The following is an 18,032-nucleotide window of genomic DNA, read 5'->3' as shown; positions in this document are numbered from 1 at the left end:
CTGGGCAAGAGGAAGTACTGCAAGCTGTTTCCTGTCTGTAGTGATGACCACCCAGGCCACGATGCGTGAGCGTGAGTAAAACAATGGCATTATTTCTGACCTTGAAATATGACATTTGAAATAAGAGAATATATATTAAGGATATATTAAGTCAAACTCAGTTGTTTATTATACAGTAAGAAGCAATATAGATCAGCCAATCCACCTACTATCATGTTCTTAAAATGTAACAAGAAAATGTAGTACCAAAAGGAACCGTTGAAACAAATGACAAATTTGGTGGCGCCCAAATACTTTTGGTAATGCAGTTGGTGGCGTCAGAATTATTTTGGTCATGTAGTTTGTAGTGTCTAAATACTTTTGCTCATGCAGTTGGTGGCGTCCGAATACTTTTGGTCATGTAGTTGGTGGCGTCTGAACACTTTTGTTCATGTAGTTTGTGTGGGTGTGAATATTTTGATCATGTAGTTGGAGGCGTCCGAATACTTTTGGACATGTAGTTTGTGGTGTCTAAATACTTTTGGACACGTAGTTGGTGGCATCTGAATACTTTTGGTCATACAGTTGGTGGTGTCCAAATACTTTTGGTGATTTGGTTGGTAGCATTCGAATACTTTTGCTCAGGCAGTTGGTGGCGTCTGAATACTTTTGGTCATGTAGTTGGTGGCGTCTGAATACCTTTGGTGGTGTCCGAATACTTTTGGTCATAACATTAGTGTGATTGCATATTACAGAGACTTACCTTTCTTGATGACAGGCATGTGGGCCATTTGGCCTCCGTTGGGCATGCCCATGGTTATGTGTGGCATCGGGAGTCTGGGTGAAGGCAGCAGGGTGGGCGTGCCCACGGGTGAGTAGTTGAAGAGGGCCGAGCCGTAACTCTGCCTGCGGCCCTCGCGCCGGTTGCTGTCTATGGCTGCCTGCAGCTCTCCGGGTGAGCTCAGACCCCGTTTTTCACATTCGTATGGGTACAGGTACTTCATATACCTGAGGGGAACAGAGAGCCGGGTGTTATTTTTTTTGTGATCCGGTCTATTTTTTTGTATTTATTTATGCATTTTCTCCCTTTTTCTCCCAATTTAGCGTCGCCAACTAGTCTTCCGCTTCTGGGGATCCCGGTTGCGTTTGAGGGGGGTATATTTGCCAGCTTTACGCCCACTACGATGCGTGCACAGTCTCTCAACCCCTACTTTTTCACCCATGCCTTGGTTGATTCGCACATGAGGCTTCTCCACCTCTGCACTTCGGTGCCTCGGTCTGCTAACCAGGGTCCTTGCCCAGCGTTGACTGCCGCCCCGTCCAGGGTGTTACTGTGTCCCTTGTGCCCATTTAAAGCTTGGGACCCCCACTGCGACCATGATTGGCTAAGCGGTTAAGAAAGTGAGTGAGAGAGCCTATGTTAATAATCCAAACCATGATTCAAAAATGATTAATTAAATGATAGTAATTATATTAAAGGTATTTATGAACACGATTAAATCAATAAAACGCTTCGTTAAAGTGCTAAACTAAAGTTAGCAGGCATTAATGTAGTACTGTGTATGAAGGATCAAAGTTGGCAGCATTAAGTATTAAGGGTTATAAGTAGGGATGTAACAATACACTCTACCCACGATGCAATGCGATTCACGATACTGGGTTCATGATATGATTTTTTCCCGATTTTTTAAACTGAAATTGAAGACAAATTATGACAAAGTTCCCTTTTATTATTTCTCTTAAAAAAATAAAATAAAATACTGTATCTGTATCTTTTATTTATCTAAATAATGAATGCCTTTTTATTTCCGAGGTAGGTACAAACTATGTAAAACAATTTTAAATTAAGCCCAATTCGCCTGAAAACCCCCGAATCTGGCAACCAGGCATATAGCGCTAGTGACGTCAACCAGACGAGGTGAATAGCACCAGTGCCCTCTGCTGTTTAAAGTGAATATTGATTCATTATACATGTCAAATCGATTTGAATCGTGGAATTTTTGAATCGGTAAATAACTGTCTTGTGGTGCATCGTTACATCCCTAGTTATACAATTTTTTTTTTTAATTTGGTCTATTTTTGCAACTTTCCTGCCAATTTTCTCCTGAATCTAGTCATATCCAATTACCTCGATTGTGCATTGCTGACTGCTTTTTTTCCACCTGTACGAGGCAAGTTCATATGGGGACTGGTTTTGGGTACAGTGAGTCATGCAAGGTTTTTTTTCTTATTGTAATGTCTTATTAAAGGATTACTGGTAAGACATTTATTATGAACACTGGTAAGCCATTGGTATGTTCTATTGAAAAATAAAATTCAATAAATATAGTTACTTGCAGTAGAGGTGGGTATATTGCTGCTCACGCCTCCTCCGACCCGCGCAGCCCTTAGCCGAACCCATTTTTCACCCATGCATTCTGCATTGAGGGTCCTTACACAGCGTTTGAAGACCCCACCCACATAGTCTGGCCAACCCTCCCTGCAGGCACTGCCAATTATGCTTGCTGCATAGCGCCCAGCCGATCAAACCGAGGAGTTCAGAATCTCAGCGCTGGTGTGCTACTGCAATATCCCGCTGCGCCACCTGGGCGCCCCATAAATATAATAATAATAAAAAAAGAGCCCTTGGTCCATCTGATGTGTTGTTATACAATTGCAGTAGCTACAAAATACAGTGGTACATTGAGACTCAAGATAAATTGGTTCTGGGGGTGGCGTTGAGTTCAAAAGGTGTTGAGTTTCAAGGTATTTTTTCCCATAAGGATGTATGTGAAACCTGTTAATGCTCTCATACTTAAAAATCTACTGGTAAGCCGCTCAGGTGGCGCTAGCACACTAGAGCTGGGATTTCGAATACATTGTATCGAATCTCAGCTCTGCCATCTGGCTGGGCGGCTACATGGACAATGACTGACTTGTTCACAGGGGTGGGACAAGCTGGTGCAATTACGACCTCTGCTGGCTGATTGATAGTGCCTGCGCAGCCGGTACTGCACACGTGTCAGAGGGGGCGTGTGTCAGTTACGAGGCTCCTCAGTCAGCAGTGGAGGGTTGTATCGTTAGAGGTGAAGTGTAACACAATCAGGGTAATTGGATACGACTAAACTGGGGGGAAAATTTGAGAAAAATCTGGTTGGATAAGTTCATAGAAAGGAATTGATTTACGGTCGTAACGTCTTTATTTCTGTGTTATTTTGTAATTTTATCCCCTTTATCCTCCTCAGCCAGCAGTTATCCACCTATTTCTACTTCTAAAAGCAGATAATTAAAAACAAGAAGCGACTTCGCGTCATCGATAGGTGGAAGAAGCAGAAGGTTACGGCACTCACTGAGTCCGGAGAGTGAACGCTGCGCTGGTGATGGAGGTAGGCAGGTTCAGACCTCTGGTAATCTCGCGCCATATTTTCTTATTGATGACTTCCACTAATCCACCCTTTTCGGTGACAAGCTTGTAGAGAGTGTAGAGATCCAACACCTGCTTGGCCATGATAGGAATCCGATTCACTGGAGTCCCTACAGGAGTGGAGACACACACACACACACACATTTGTGCAAAATCCACAATCAATGCCATTAACTCCGGCTCATCTGTGGGTCTCTCTGCCACTTATGGGTAAAATGTCAGACCGCCTCGTATTCCCTCTTTAAATAAAAATTCTCTTTTAATCGCTGAATTAAAGGTTTTGACTGGATAAGGTACCAGCAATACATTTACGACAAAAGTTATAAAGACTAAAGTTCAGATATTTGTACAATATGAAGAAGAAGAATGCCTTTATTTGTCATATATACACCGAAAACCACCTCCTTGTTTCTACACTCACTGTCCATTTTATCAGCTCCACTTACCATATAGAAACACTTTGTAGTTCTACAAGTACTGACTGTAGTCCATCTGTTTCTCTACATACCTTTTTAACCTGCTTTCACCCTGTTCTTCAATGGTCAGGACCCCCACAGTACCATCACAGAGCAGGTATTATTTGGGTGGTGGATCATTCTCAGCACTGCAGTGACACTGACATGGTGGTGGTGTGTTAGTGTGTGTTGTGCTGGTATGAGTGGATCAGACACAGCAGTGCTGCTGGAGTTTTTGAATACTGTGTCCACTCACTGTCCACTCTATTAGACACTCCTACCTAGTTGGTCCACCTTGTAGATGTAAAGTCAGACATGATCGCTCATCTATTGCTGCTGTTTGAGTTGGTCACCTTTTAGACCTTCATCAGTGGTCACAGGATGCTGCCTACAGGGCGCTGTTGGCTGGATACTTTTGGTTGGTGGACTATTCTCAGTCCAGCAGTGACAGTGAGGTGTTTAAAAACCCCAGCAGTGCTGCTGTGTCTGATCCACTCATACCAGCACAACACACACTAACACACCACCACCATGTCAGTGTCACTGCAGTGCTGAGAATGATCCACCACCCAAATAATACCTGCTCTGTAGTGGTCCTGTGGGGGTCCTGACCATTGAAGAACAGCATGAAAGGGGGCTAACAAAGTATGTAGAGAAACAGATGGACTACAGTCAGTAATTGTACAAGTACAAAGTGCTTCTATATGGTAAGTGGAGCTGATAAAATGGACAGTGAATGTAGAAACAAGGAGGTGGTGTTAATGTTATGCCTAATCGGTGTATATATATAAAGGAAGAAAAACTCTAAGCCTCTAACTTTGCAGCACCAGTTTAAGGAAGGACTTTTCTTGTTCCAGCATGGTCCCCTGTGCCCAAAGCAAGCCCTATAAAGGCCTGCAGAGCTCCAGAGCCCTGTTTAGCCCCACTGAACAGCTTTGGAATGAACCAGAACATCAATAAAAGCATTCTCGACCAACATCAGTGCCAACGTAACATTTCCAAATGTGCACACAAAGATAGAAGTTATCGTGATAGCAATACTACTGATGATCTATTTATAACGGAAGGGAATGGAAGGGAATAAGATCATATGACCATAAAGGCAGGTGTCCGTTTGCATCATGCTGCCATCTTCCCACAAGTGCCCTCTTTGTTGAAAACCAAAATATGGGCACCCTAGTAGCGAACCAATTATGAAACCAGTACCAGTATCCACTACAGATGGATTAATGACCCTGTGGTCATGTCCCAGCTATAATCTTAACTGGTAAACAATAATACTACTAAATAAAAGGAAAAGCTTTGTAAATTTTGCCTGTTTAACACATCTGCACGTTTTACATTTTGGCTTCCCCGAATACACAATATAAAATCCTCTATAATGATCATTTGTGCTTACAATTTAATGCTCGGTTCTAAGCGAGTGAAGAAGAGCAGCTCTTTGTGTGAATCGGATAGTAGCTGACCTCTAGATAATTAACCTGTATTTTGCTGATAGAGTTCCATTGTGGCCATTGGATTTACCATAATAGCGATCGATACCCGGAGAAATATAGCGCAAACAAGAGTAAGCAAGGGGTTCGCTGTGAAAGGACTGCAGAGGGTAAAGAAACGGCTTACGGTAGTGAAAAAACATTAATTAAGTCTCATAATTACACCTTCTTGGACGTGCGAACTAAAAAAGAGCCATTCGAGTAAATGATTTTTACCGCCGTGCCGACAACGATGTTTAAATTACGTTTAAACTAGTAGCACCGTCTAAAACAATCAATTGCTATTTCGAACTTTAGGCTCAACTCTTTATATATTACACGCCATTAATAAAAAAGTTCATCCCGACTGCTCTGTGGTTTGTGCTTTTATGTTTTTTTTTTTCTTTATTGATTTTGGACACAGCAGTGGGTATTATGAGGTCTCTAAAAAGGAGAGTCAAAGTCCGTGTGCTATGATGATCATATAATGTACACACAGATACAACCTCAAGATATTTCATGTTTTGTCTGGTCAACTTCATTTCATTTGTTAATATATCTCCATTCCTGCATTTCAGGCCTGCAACACATTCCAAAAAAAGTTGGGACGGTGGCAATTTAGGGCTGGTTTAAAAACAATGCACCTCAAAGAAAGGTTGGAAGAGATTTGCATATTTCTCCCACTACAGTGCATAATATCATTAAACCATTCAAGGAATTGGGAGGAATTTCAGTGCATAAAGGCCAAGGGTGCAAGCTTAAGCTGAACACTCATGATCTTCGATCCCTCAGACGGCACTGCTTCAAGAACCGCCACTCAACAATAGCTGATATAACCACATGGGTGAGGAATTACTTTGGCAAACCTTTTTCAAGCACTACAATACAGAGTTACATGCACAAATGCCACTTAAAACTTTACTGTGCAAAAGAGAAGCCTTATGTTAACCATGTCCAGAAGCGGCGCCAACTTCTCTGGGCTCGGAGGCATCTAGGATGGACCATCACACAGTGGAAATGTGTATTGTGGTCATATGAGTCAGCATTCCAGGTCTGTTTTGGAAAAAATGGACGCCGTGTGCTCCAGACCAAGGACGAAAAGGATCATCCAGACTGTTATCAGGAACAAGTCCAAAAGCCAGGGTCTGTCATGGTATGTCAGTGCCCTTGGGAAAGGTCATATACACTTCTGTGATGGCGGCATTAATACAGAAAAGTACATTGAGATCTTAGAGCAACATATGCTACATTCAAGACGTCGTCTTTTCCAGGGACGTCCATGCATTTTTCAACAAGACGATGCAAAACCACATGCTGCACACATTACAAAGGCATGGCTGCGGAAAAAGAGGGTATGGAGGCCGCTCAGGTGGCGCAGCGGTAAAAATACACGCTGGAACCAGAGCTGGGATCTCGAATGCATTGTATCGAATGTCAGCCCTGCCTTGCCGGCTGAGGCTGAGCGGCCACATGAACAACGATTGGCCTGTTGTTCATATGGGCGGGACTAAGCCGGATGAGGTCTCTCTCTCTCATGACTTATGTTGCCAGCTATTTAGACATTAATGGCTGTGTTGAGTTATTTTCAGAAGACAGTAAATCTACACTGCTATACAAGCTGTACACTGACTACTCTAAGTTATATCCAAGTTTCATGTCTATAGTGTTGTCCCATGAAAAGATATAATGAAATATTTGCAGAAATGTGAGGGGTGTACTCACTTTTGTGATACACTGTATATATATATATACATAACTGCCTGCCTGCAGTGCTGACCTGTCCCCAATAGAGAATGTGTGGAGAATTTTGAAATGAAAAATGCGACAACGACGACCCCGTACTGTTGCACATCTTAAGACGTGTTTGCAGGAAGAATGGGACAAAATAAAAGCTGAAACACTAAATCACTTGGTATCCTCGGTGCCAAAACGTCTTTTAAGTGTGGTGAAAAGGAATAGCAACATTACAAAGTGGTAAATGCTTTACTGTCCCAAGTTTTTTTGGAATGTGTTGCAGGTCTGAAATGCAAGAATGGATGTTTATTAATAAATGAAATGAAGTCTTGTGATTTGGGGTTGTAATATAAATACTTAAATATTTATATTTATTTAATCAAGGTGTACGACTGTTAAGCTGCTTGAGATTAAATACAACCTGTAACTTTACAATGCAATCTCCTCTCCTCTCAAACGGTCCTCTTCATAATACCCGAGCCCCTAAAGATAATCTTTAAAACAATTATTTATTCACAAACACAAAAGCTTAACACTAACTAGCATTGGGTAATAAATAAAAACGGGCCAACAAAAGCCGGCGTCGGGATGAATCCAACCCTTCTTTAGAATGAGATTTATGGCCGCTCGATGGCCGGGGTGATGCATTCGTCCCTTCTGATTTCCTGAAAGAGATACAGCGAATAAAAGCCGGGACGAGCTTTTGTCAGCCTGAAAAAGCTGATCTGGTCGTGCATCATAATGACAGTGAATGATTGCAGGGGGGAAAAAAACATGTTTAGCCAAACCTTCCTCTCTCCACCGTCCTCCTGTTAATTGCTCCTTTACTAAAAATGTACAATCGACAAGGAGGTGAAGGGTTTGAGCTCAAGTGCTGAAAGCAAGTCATCTCCTCAGGTGTCTTCATCCTCATCCGTAATGCGTTTTTTCCACAATATTGGAAATCTGTGTTTCTGTGCTTACACTTTTCTCAAAAGTCTCTGACGTGAGGAGATAGCAAGAGTCTTGCTATGCCTTTTTTTGAATATATGACGAGGAACCCTATTGTTTCCCTCCCTCAGGCACTGAGCCCCAATTAAATAGGGTAGTTGAGCCATTACTGTCCTCTGATAATGGCAGACAGACAGACCGACACAGACAGACAGATAAATAGATAGATAGACAGACAGATAGACAGACAGGCAGACAGATAGACAGACAGATAGAAAGATACATAGATATACATACAGATATACAGATGAATAGATATTTAAAAAGACAGACAGACAGACATAGATAGATAGATAGATAGATAGACAGACAGACAAACATAGGTAGACAGACAGATAGATAGATAGAAAGATACATAGATAGACAGACAGACAGACAGATAGTTAGATAGACAGACAGAAAGATAGATTTAACTAGTTAGATAGATAGATAGATAGATAGATAGATAGATAGATAGATAGATAGATAGATAGATAGATAGATAGATAGATAGACAAACAGACATACAGATAGACAGACAGACATAGATATAAATAAATAGACAGTTACATAGACAGATAGATAGATAGACAGACAGACATAGATAGAAAAATACATAGACATACAGATAGATAGACAGATAGATACTTTATTGATCCCAAAGGAAATTAAGAGCCCAGTAGCATTATACAGCAATGAAGGTACACACTACAAAAATTAAATAAATTAATAAAATTAATAACTGAATGTGTAAATGTGTGGATGAGTAAATGAATGTGGAGGAAGAAGCCGTTTCAAGTATAAAGTGGAAATTAGAAATGAAATAAATATTAAATACTGAATAATGAATAATAAAATGACGAGTATGTACATACAGTATATCAGGTACTTATTTTATAGCTAAACACACCATATAGATTAACTTTGTGGATATACTGTAGAATCGCTGGCTCTAGCTTATGTTTTGATTTTGTTAGAGTGTGTACACTTGGTTACACCACGGTACTTTATTTATCCCCACTGACCAGGCGATGTTTTGCACAATAAATAAAATATCACTTAGTACTTTAGTATCTTTATATATATATACTAATCAGCCATAACATTAAAACCACCTCCTTGTTTCTACACACACTGTCCATTATATCAGCTCCACTTACCATATAGAAGCACTTTGTAGTTCTACAATTACTGACTGTAGTACATCTGTTTCTCTGCATGCTTTTTTTAACCTGCTTTCACCCTGTTCTTCAGTGGTCAGGACCCCCACAGACCAGGTATTATTTAGGTGGTGGATCATTATCAGCACTGCAGCACTGCTAAATACCGTGTCCACTCACTGTCCACTCTACTAGACACTCCTACCTAGTTGGTCCACCTTGTAGATGTAAAGTCAGAGACGATCGCTCATCTATTGCTGCTGTTTGAGTTGGTCATCTTCTAGACCTTCATCAGTGCAGTGTTTTTGGTTGGTGGACTATTCTCAGTCCAGCAGTGACGGTGAGGTGTTTAAAAACTCCATCAGCGCTGCTGTGTCTTATTCACTCATACCAGCACAACACACACTAACACACCACCACCATGTCAGTGTCACTGCAGTGCTGAGAATGACCCACCACCCAAATAATACCTGCTCTGTAGTGGTCCTGTGGGGGTCCTGACCATTAAAGAACAGGGTGAAAGCAGGTTAAAAAGGTATGTAGAGAAACAGATGCACTACAGTCAGTAATTGTAGAACTACAAGTGCTTCTATATGGTAAGTGGAGCTGATAAAATGGACAGTGAGTGTAGAAACAAGGAGGTGGTTTTAATGTTATGGCTGATCAGTATATATTTATATATCAGCTTAAACACAGCTCTGTTTGTTTAGGGCTGTAAAGCACCGCCGGCGATTTCGATCTGAAAAGAGATACGACCATTTCAATACACACAGGGCCCTGAGACGGAAAAAAAATACAGCGTGGCAGGTTATGATTGATGACGGCCGGGGCCAAGAGACCCTAGAAAGGAGGGCGACCTTTGAGCTCGGGCTAGACCTACAGGGGATGGACTGGTTCAGTCTCAGGTTTAACTCAGCGGGGGATCCTTCAAACCACCTTGATTTTGGATGTGGACCGGACAAGCTGAAGATTGGTAGCACGGTTTCCATTTTCATACCGAATCTAACGGTTATGTAGCCTCGCCATTCCAGGCAAATGAAAAAAATCTGGTGATGTCCGATTTATTTGAACTTATAAAACCTGTGGTGCAAAGTTACCGGAAAGATCTTCTGTTTTGTACTGTTTATGGAAGCCAATTAAGCTTCTCTCGCTAACAATTGACTTTGACAAGCTAACAAGATTCTCAAAATCTATAAAGCTTTGAACACAAATGAGACTTGATTGATTTATAGCAGAGGATTAAATTGCATTTTTAAAGCTGGAAAAATCAGACCTAACTCTTAAATTCAATTCTTAAAGTTGGCCAAAATTACACATTAGCATACAGAGGTTAGCAATTTATTTTATTATAAAATGTGGATGTGATGTAGCCCAAGGTTTAGCACCTTCGCAGTCCAGTCTGGTTCTTGTGTGTGTTTGGAACGTTTTTAATACCTTCAGCCTAGTGCTGGACAACAATTCAATATCGATATATGTCGCGATAGAAAATGTTTCAATAACGGTGATATGATTTTTAAACAAATTCGATCGATATACATTACGTCAGTGCGTGTTGACGTACGCCACAGTGCGTGATTGACGTACGCCACAGGCATGAAGCCAGTGCTCAGCGTTACCGCTCTGATTACACTACGCTCCCTACAACACGGTGGATATTAGCGGCAAAATGAGTTCAACAGCTGTGAGTGAACGAGCATCCACAGTTGAAAAAGAAGCAGACGAAATAGTTGATAAGAGAGGCAAGACTAATTCAGTGGTGTGGAAGTGGTTCGGGTATCGAAGGTCTGATCAATTTCAGCTTTCAGTCTTTCAGTCAGGAATTACAATCATCTAAAATAAATCTTGTACCAAAAGTATATTATATACTACAATGAAAGTCAATAAAAGATAAATAAGTAAATGAATGAAAATCTCCTTAGAAAATGCTATCCTTATATAAATTTTAAGTGTTTTAAAACAGTTACCAATTTACATAATTTCTTATTTAATGAGGGGCTCAAAGAATTAATTGTTTGTGAATATATTTTCAAATCTGAATTTATAAAAGAAATAAAAGATGACAATTTTTTTTTTGCATTTTTAACTATATGAATATAATATTTAGCTAATATTATTATTAAATTAATTATATAAGATTCAATCGGCTGGAAATTAGGATTATCAAATTATCAAAAAAAATATTGACTTTTAATTGGAATATCTTTGCCAATTTTTTTCCCCAAATCCCAGAATACATCCACCCAAAAGGAAAATGTATAGACACATTCAAAAAATAAATGATTAATGGATTTACTAAAGCATTTACAGAAGATACACCTATCAGAAATGTTAATAAATCTACTCAATCTAGCACTGACTGGGTAGCGTTTATGAAGTATTTTAAAACCCTAAAAAGTTGAAGCCCTGTTCCTAAAACATCACCAACTCCCCCACCATCACCAGCTGTGTGGCGCAAAGAGCACATTTTAGCCATATCGTCCAGCCCTACTTCAGCCTGAGATGGGGAAAATAACAGTTGTAGCAACACCCTGTGAATAGTGGACTATCATATTATTGGCATAGCAGGATGGGCAGTTGTCTGTGGTGCCAGTGCTCTGGGGGCATCATTCTGCCAGTTTACAAATCAGAAACACTAGTCTTCCAAACACAACCCAAACCCTAACCCTAACCCTTACTTACTTTCTTCCTTCCTTTCAAACTTCCAAACTTCTTTTCTACCTTCCAAACTTCCTTTCTACCTTCCTTCCAAACGTCCTTCCTTCCAAACGTCCTTCCTTCCAAACTCCCTTCCATTCAAACTTACAAACTTCCTTCCAAACCTCCTTCCTTCCTTTAAAACTTCCAAACTCACTTCCTTTAAAACCTCCTTCCATACTTCTTTCATTTCTTCCAAACTTTCTTCCTACCTTCCTTTCAAACTTCCTTTCTTCCAAACTTCCTTCCCTCCAAACTTCTTTCCAAACTTCCATCCTTCCAAACCATCTTTCTTTTCTTTCTTTCAAACTTCCAACCATCCATTCATCCTTCTTAACTTCCTTTCAAACTTCCTTTCAAACTTCCTTTCTTCCAAACTTCCTTGCTTACTTTAAAACTTCCAAACTATCTTCCTTCCAAACTTCCTTCCAAACTTCCTTCCTTTCTTCCAAACTTCCTTCCTTTCAAACTTCCTTCCAAACTTTCTTCCAAACCTCTTTCCTTCCTTTAAAACTTCCAAACTACCATCCTTCCAAACTTCCTTCCAAGCTTTCTTCCTTCCACACTCCCTTCTAAACCTTCTTCCTTCCAAACTTTCTTCTTAACTTTCTTCCAAACCTCTTTCCTTCCTTTAAAACTTCCAAACTACCTTCCTTCCAAACTTCTTTCCAAGCTTTCTTCCTTCCACACTCCCTTCTAAACTTCCTTCCTTTTAAACTTCAAAACTTCCTTCCTTCCAAACTTTTTTCCTACCTTCCCTTCAAACTTCCCTTCAAACTTCCCTCCAAACTTCCTTCCTTCCTTACAACCATCTTTTTTCTTTTTTCCAAACTTCCAACCATCCTTCCTTCCTTCCTTGCAAACTTCCTTCCTATCTTTCTTCCAAATTTTCTTTCTTCCATACTTCCTTCTTACCTTTCTCCCAAACTTTCTTTCAAACCTCCTTCCTTCCATCCAAACTTCCAACTATCTTTCCTTCCTTCTAACCATCTTTCTTTTCTTTCTTTCAAACTTCCAACCGTCCTTCGTTTGTTCGTTCCTTCTGTCCTTCCTTCCTACCTTTCTTCCAAATTTTCTTTCTTCCAAACATCCTTCCTTCCTTTAAAACTTCTAAACTACATTTTTAGTTCCTCTGTGAGGTTGGAACTTTTGTTTCCACCTGCTCATCTGCCGGCATTGGAACTTAGCTGGTGCTGCTGCGACCCTTGTCTGGATGGAGCCCCACAGATGGATCCACACTGGGTGCAGACTGCGGCAGAGAATAGTATCACACACCGGTAGCTAGCATTGTAGTAATTCAGCTACATATCTACCTTCTTTTATCTACCAAAGTTGATGTTCCTGTGGGGCAAGTGCATGGCCACCTGATGAAGTTCTCTGATGTTTGGAGGCTTATGTACCCCCAACTCTGACTAACATATCTGTATTTTGTCAGTTGTTTATTTACCTGGTACACCTCTAGCGTTACATAATCAAGCTGGCATTTAAGGTGCCATTAAAAGGTTTTAATAAATGTCCGGTAATAATTAAGCACCAACTACTGTAACTGGTGTGATGCCTTAATACCAAATCTTTCAGAGTGATTCACACACAATACCATGCCGGATGTACGTTAATCAGCCATGCTGTTCCTAGGAGAATTAAAATCAGTTACATTAATGGACTTTTTATTGAAAATTAAATCTAGGAAATTTCAAACGTGAAGTAATTAAATTCATACGATTTTGTAAATACGCTTAACCTGAACAAAATACGGTGTCCATTGTTATTTATATCTTGCTGCTATTAAGTAGTTCTAATCAAACAAATGACTCACAGATCGTGAAAAATACTGGCCACTGCCTCATGCATGTAGCACAATCAAACAAAACTGAACAAACAATGTATGTTATTTTCTTTAGCCTGAAGAACAGGTTCCTATAGTCACCCACTCAGGAGAAGCTCTGGTTTTGTCTTTCTGCATGACCTGACATTAAAACATCTGATCCACTCCCACATTTTTATGGCATGGCATCACTAGACAGAGTGGCTCCTGGACGTCTATCTAGGTTGGATTAGCCCATGGGGAAACAAAAACAGGACAAACTGACCCAAACATTCCTGACGGGAGACACTTTAGCAGAGGGTACAGAATGGATTTTTGATGTCAAGACCTTAAAGACATGAAATTAAGTGTTATTATTATAATACCATAATAAATATTGATACTAATATTTGTATATTTGAAGGTTTGAATTGCTAATCTGCTGTTATAGACTGTTTTAACAGCAGTTTTGTAATACTTAGTAGACTGTGACTAGTTACTTATAACAGTAGTCACATCACATTAGAATGAATATTAGTCAACGCTTAATACACACTAACATTTTATTTAGAGAATTAATGTTTCTTACTTTTTGTACTATGGATTACAGAATCATGCCCACCAGACTTGCTTCTCCCTAATCTGTGCTGTTCAACCTATACACTGATCAGCCATAACATTAAAATCACCTCCTTGTCCATTTTATCAGCTCCACTTACCATATAGAAGCACTTTGTAGTTCTACAATTACTGACTGTAGTCCATCTGTTTCTCTGCATGCATTGTTAGCCCCCTTTCATGCTGTTCTTCGATAGTCAGGACTCTCCCAGGACCACTACAGAGCAGGTATTATTTGGGTGATGAATCATTCTAAGCACTGCAGTGACACTGACATGGTGGTGGTGTGTTAGTGTGTGTTATGCTGGTATGAGTGGATAAGACACAGCAGTGCTGATGTAGTTTTTAAACACCTCACAGTCACTGCTGGACTGAGAATAGTCCATCAACCAAAAACATCCAGCCAACAGCGCCCTGTGGATGATAAAGATCTTAAAGATGACCAACTCAAACAGCAGCAATAGATGAGCGATCGTCTCTGACTTTACATCTACAAGGTGGACCAACTAGGTAGGAGTGTCTATTAGAGTGGACAGTGAGTGGACACGGTATTTAAAAACTCCAGCAGCGCTGCTGTGTCTGATCCACTCATACCAGTACAACACACACTAACACACCACCACCATGTCATTGTCCCTGCAGTGCTGAGAATCATCCACCACCTAAATAATACCTGCTCTGTGGTGGTCCTGTGGGGGTCCTGACCATTGAAGAACAGCATGAAAGGGGGCTAACAAAGCATGCAAAGAAACAGATGGACTACAGTTAGTAATTGTAGAACTACAAAGTGCTTCTATGTGGTAAGTGGAGCTGATAAAATGGACAGTGAGTGTAGAAACAACGAGGTGGTTTTAATGTGATTGCATTATTACTGGTCTGTCAAACCAGTCCGACTGTTCTTCTCTGACCTTTGTCAGTCGTCAACAATTCATTTCTGCTAGCAAAACTCAGTGCTCGGTGGATTTAAGTTCTGATGTTGGATGCGAACGTTAACTGAACGTCTTTAATTCTGCATTAAGCTGCTGCGACATGACGGGCTAGTGAAATAATAATGCAAATACAGTAGCCCCTTGACTTACGAATTTAATTGGTTCCAAAGGGCTGTTCTTAAGTCAAAATGTTCGTTAGTTAAACCTATTTTTCCCATAAGAAATAATGTGAATAGAATTAATCATTGCCAAACCACCCCCTTACCTAACCTTTCTAATGTCTTAAATGCTCTTTTTAGTTATAAATAGAAGTATATTTTCCATTAAATCTTAAATTATAGAATAGACATTCCTGTAATAAACAATAATAAACAACAATACACAGTAGTACTGTACATAAAAAACACACATCTCAGTACAGTACGTGTGCTGTACCATACACCATAATACATTTCCTTCTTTCTTTTTTTATAAAAATGTATCTACCAGAAACAACAATAACTCTCACATTTCTCTATTATTTCTTTATTATTTATTATTTTCTTTATTTCAACAGTGTTGTATTTTGTAGGTGTAATTGCATGAAAGAAAAACTACTTTACTGAGCCGAATTCCTTCTTATCTCTCACTCACTGTCCCCTCTGTCTGATACACAGTGACAGCTACTGGCAGGAGTAATTATACAACACAACAAATGTAATAGATTTGTTCATTTTCTCACCACTACCCTTCCTCTGCACATTCTTTGGGGACATTTTAATATTGAATTTTACAAAATATAAAGAAAACACTGGAAAAACACCGTCCGCTGTCAGAATGTTCGCTCACTGTATATATACACTGATCAGCCATAACATTAAAACCACCTCCTTGTATAAAAGCACTTTGTAGTTCTACAATTACTGACTGTACATACAGATTTCTCTACATACTTTTTTAACCTGCTTGTACTCTGTTCTTTAATGGTCAGGACCCCCACTGGACCACCACAGAGCAGGTATTATTTGGGTGGTGGGTCATTCTCAGCACTGCAGTGACACTGACATGGTGGTGGTGTGTTAGTGTGTGTTGTGCTGGTATGAGTGGATCAGATACAGCAGTGCTGCTGGAGATTTTAAATACCGTGTCCACTTACTGTCCACTCTATTAGACACTCTTACCTAGTTGGTCCACCTTGTAGATGTAAAGTCAGAGACGATCGCTCATCTATTGCTGATGTTTGAGTTGGTCATCTTCTAGACCTTCATCAGTGGTCACTGGACGCTGCCCACGGGGCGCTTTTGTCTGCATATATTTTTGGTTGGTGGACTATTCTCAGTCCAGCAGTGACGATGAGGTGCTTAAAAACTCCATCAGCATTGCTGACCCACCACCCAAATAATACCTGCTCTGTGGTGGTCCTGTGGGGGTCCTGACCATTGAAGAACAGCATGAAAGGGGGCTAACAAAGCATGCAGAGAAACAGATGGACTACAGCCAGTATTTGTAGAACTACAAAGTGCTTCTATATGGTAAGTGGAGCTGATAAAATGGACAGTGAGTGTAGAAACAAGGAGGTGGTTTTAATGTTATGGCTGATTGGTGTGTATATACTGTAGATAGAGAGACGGTCTGAGTCAACTTTTTCTTGACGTCACGTGTTTCGCGAATTTCGGTTCGTAATCCGAAATTTGTTCGTACGTTAAGTTGAAAAAGATCGTTCGTAACCCGAAATGTTCGTATGGTAAACCGTTCGTAACTCAAGGGTCTGCTGTATGCAAGTTTAGTTTAGACTTACACTAAGTGTAAGGGAGGATTTCTAATAATTTCTCTAATAATTTAATGCTTCATAATGAATAACATACATACATAGATGAACAGTTTTAATAATTGTAATTACTTTAAAAAGGTGCCAGGAACAATTCAGATGGGCGGGCAAGAACACATCATCATGAAAAAGCTGTCATTAATGGATTAACTGTTGGCCTTTCCCCCACTCACCCCACCCTGTCACCTGAAGGAATTTGCAGATCCTTTTCTTGTCTGAGTGCACTTACTAAATGCTCGCAGATTACCGAGGAAGCCAAGCCAAACATGTTGTAATCACCTATTCGATGAACAAGTTTCAACAAATGCGTACATCCATTTGTGTTTTATGACATCTGTCTGCGGGTAATGAGTGACAGAAATAAAAGCAGAAAGTGGTTTCGATATAAGACTAAAGATGTACAACATCCATTCCTGCATTTCAGACCTGCAACACGTTCCAAAAAAAAGTTGGGACAGTAAAGCATTTACCACTTTGTCATGTTGCCATTCCTTTTCACCACACTTAAAAGACGTTTTGGCACCGAGAATACCAAGTGATTTAGTGTTTCAGCTTTTATTTTGTCCCACGTCTTAAGATGAGCAACAATACGTTTCAAAATCCTCCACACATTCTCTATTGGGGACAGGTCAGGACTGCAGGCAGGCCAGTCCAGTACCCGTACCCTGTTCATCCGCAGCCATGCCTTTGTAATGTGTGCAGCACGTGGTTTTGCATTTTCTTGTTAAAAAATGCATGGACGTCCCTGGAAAAGACGACGTCTTGAAGGTAGCACATGTTGCTTTAAGATCTCAGTGTACTTTTCTGCATTAATGCTGCATCACAGAAGAGTAAATGACCTTTGCCAGAGGCACTGACACAGACCCATACCATGACACATCATGGCTTTTGGACTTGCTGCTGATAACAGTCTGGATGGTCCTTTTTGTTTTTGGTCCGGAGCACACAGTGTCCATTTTTTCCAAAAAAGACGTGGAATGCTGATTCATCTGACCACAATACACGTTT

At 40.3% G+C, this 18,032-nt stretch overlaps 1 protein-coding gene across 1 annotated transcript in view; it reads right to left on the bottom strand.

Annotated features, from left to right (window-relative positions):
* The window catches only part of arid3c (AT rich interactive domain 3C (BRIGHT-like)), a 107,982-nt gene that overhangs the window by 11,732 nt on the left and 78,218 nt on the right, over positions 1-18,032 (bottom strand). The window contains exons 5-6 of the mRNA XM_063017953.1: positions 3,309-3,492; positions 743-987 (exon numbers count right to left, since the gene is read on the bottom strand). Coding sequence (XP_062874023.1) covers positions 743-987; positions 3,309-3,492 — 429 coding nt within the window. The remainder of the gene's footprint in view (positions 1-742; positions 988-3,308; positions 3,493-18,032) is intronic.

The sequence above is a fragment of the Trichomycterus rosablanca genome, chromosome 21 (genome assembly GCF_030014385.1).
Source record: "Trichomycterus rosablanca isolate fTriRos1 chromosome 21, fTriRos1.hap1, whole genome shotgun sequence".
Lineage (NCBI taxonomy): Eukaryota > Metazoa > Chordata > Actinopteri > Siluriformes > Trichomycteridae > Trichomycterus > Trichomycterus rosablanca.
The sequence above is the reverse complement of the archived record's forward strand: the minus strand, read 5'-3'. Positions and strand labels throughout refer to the sequence as shown.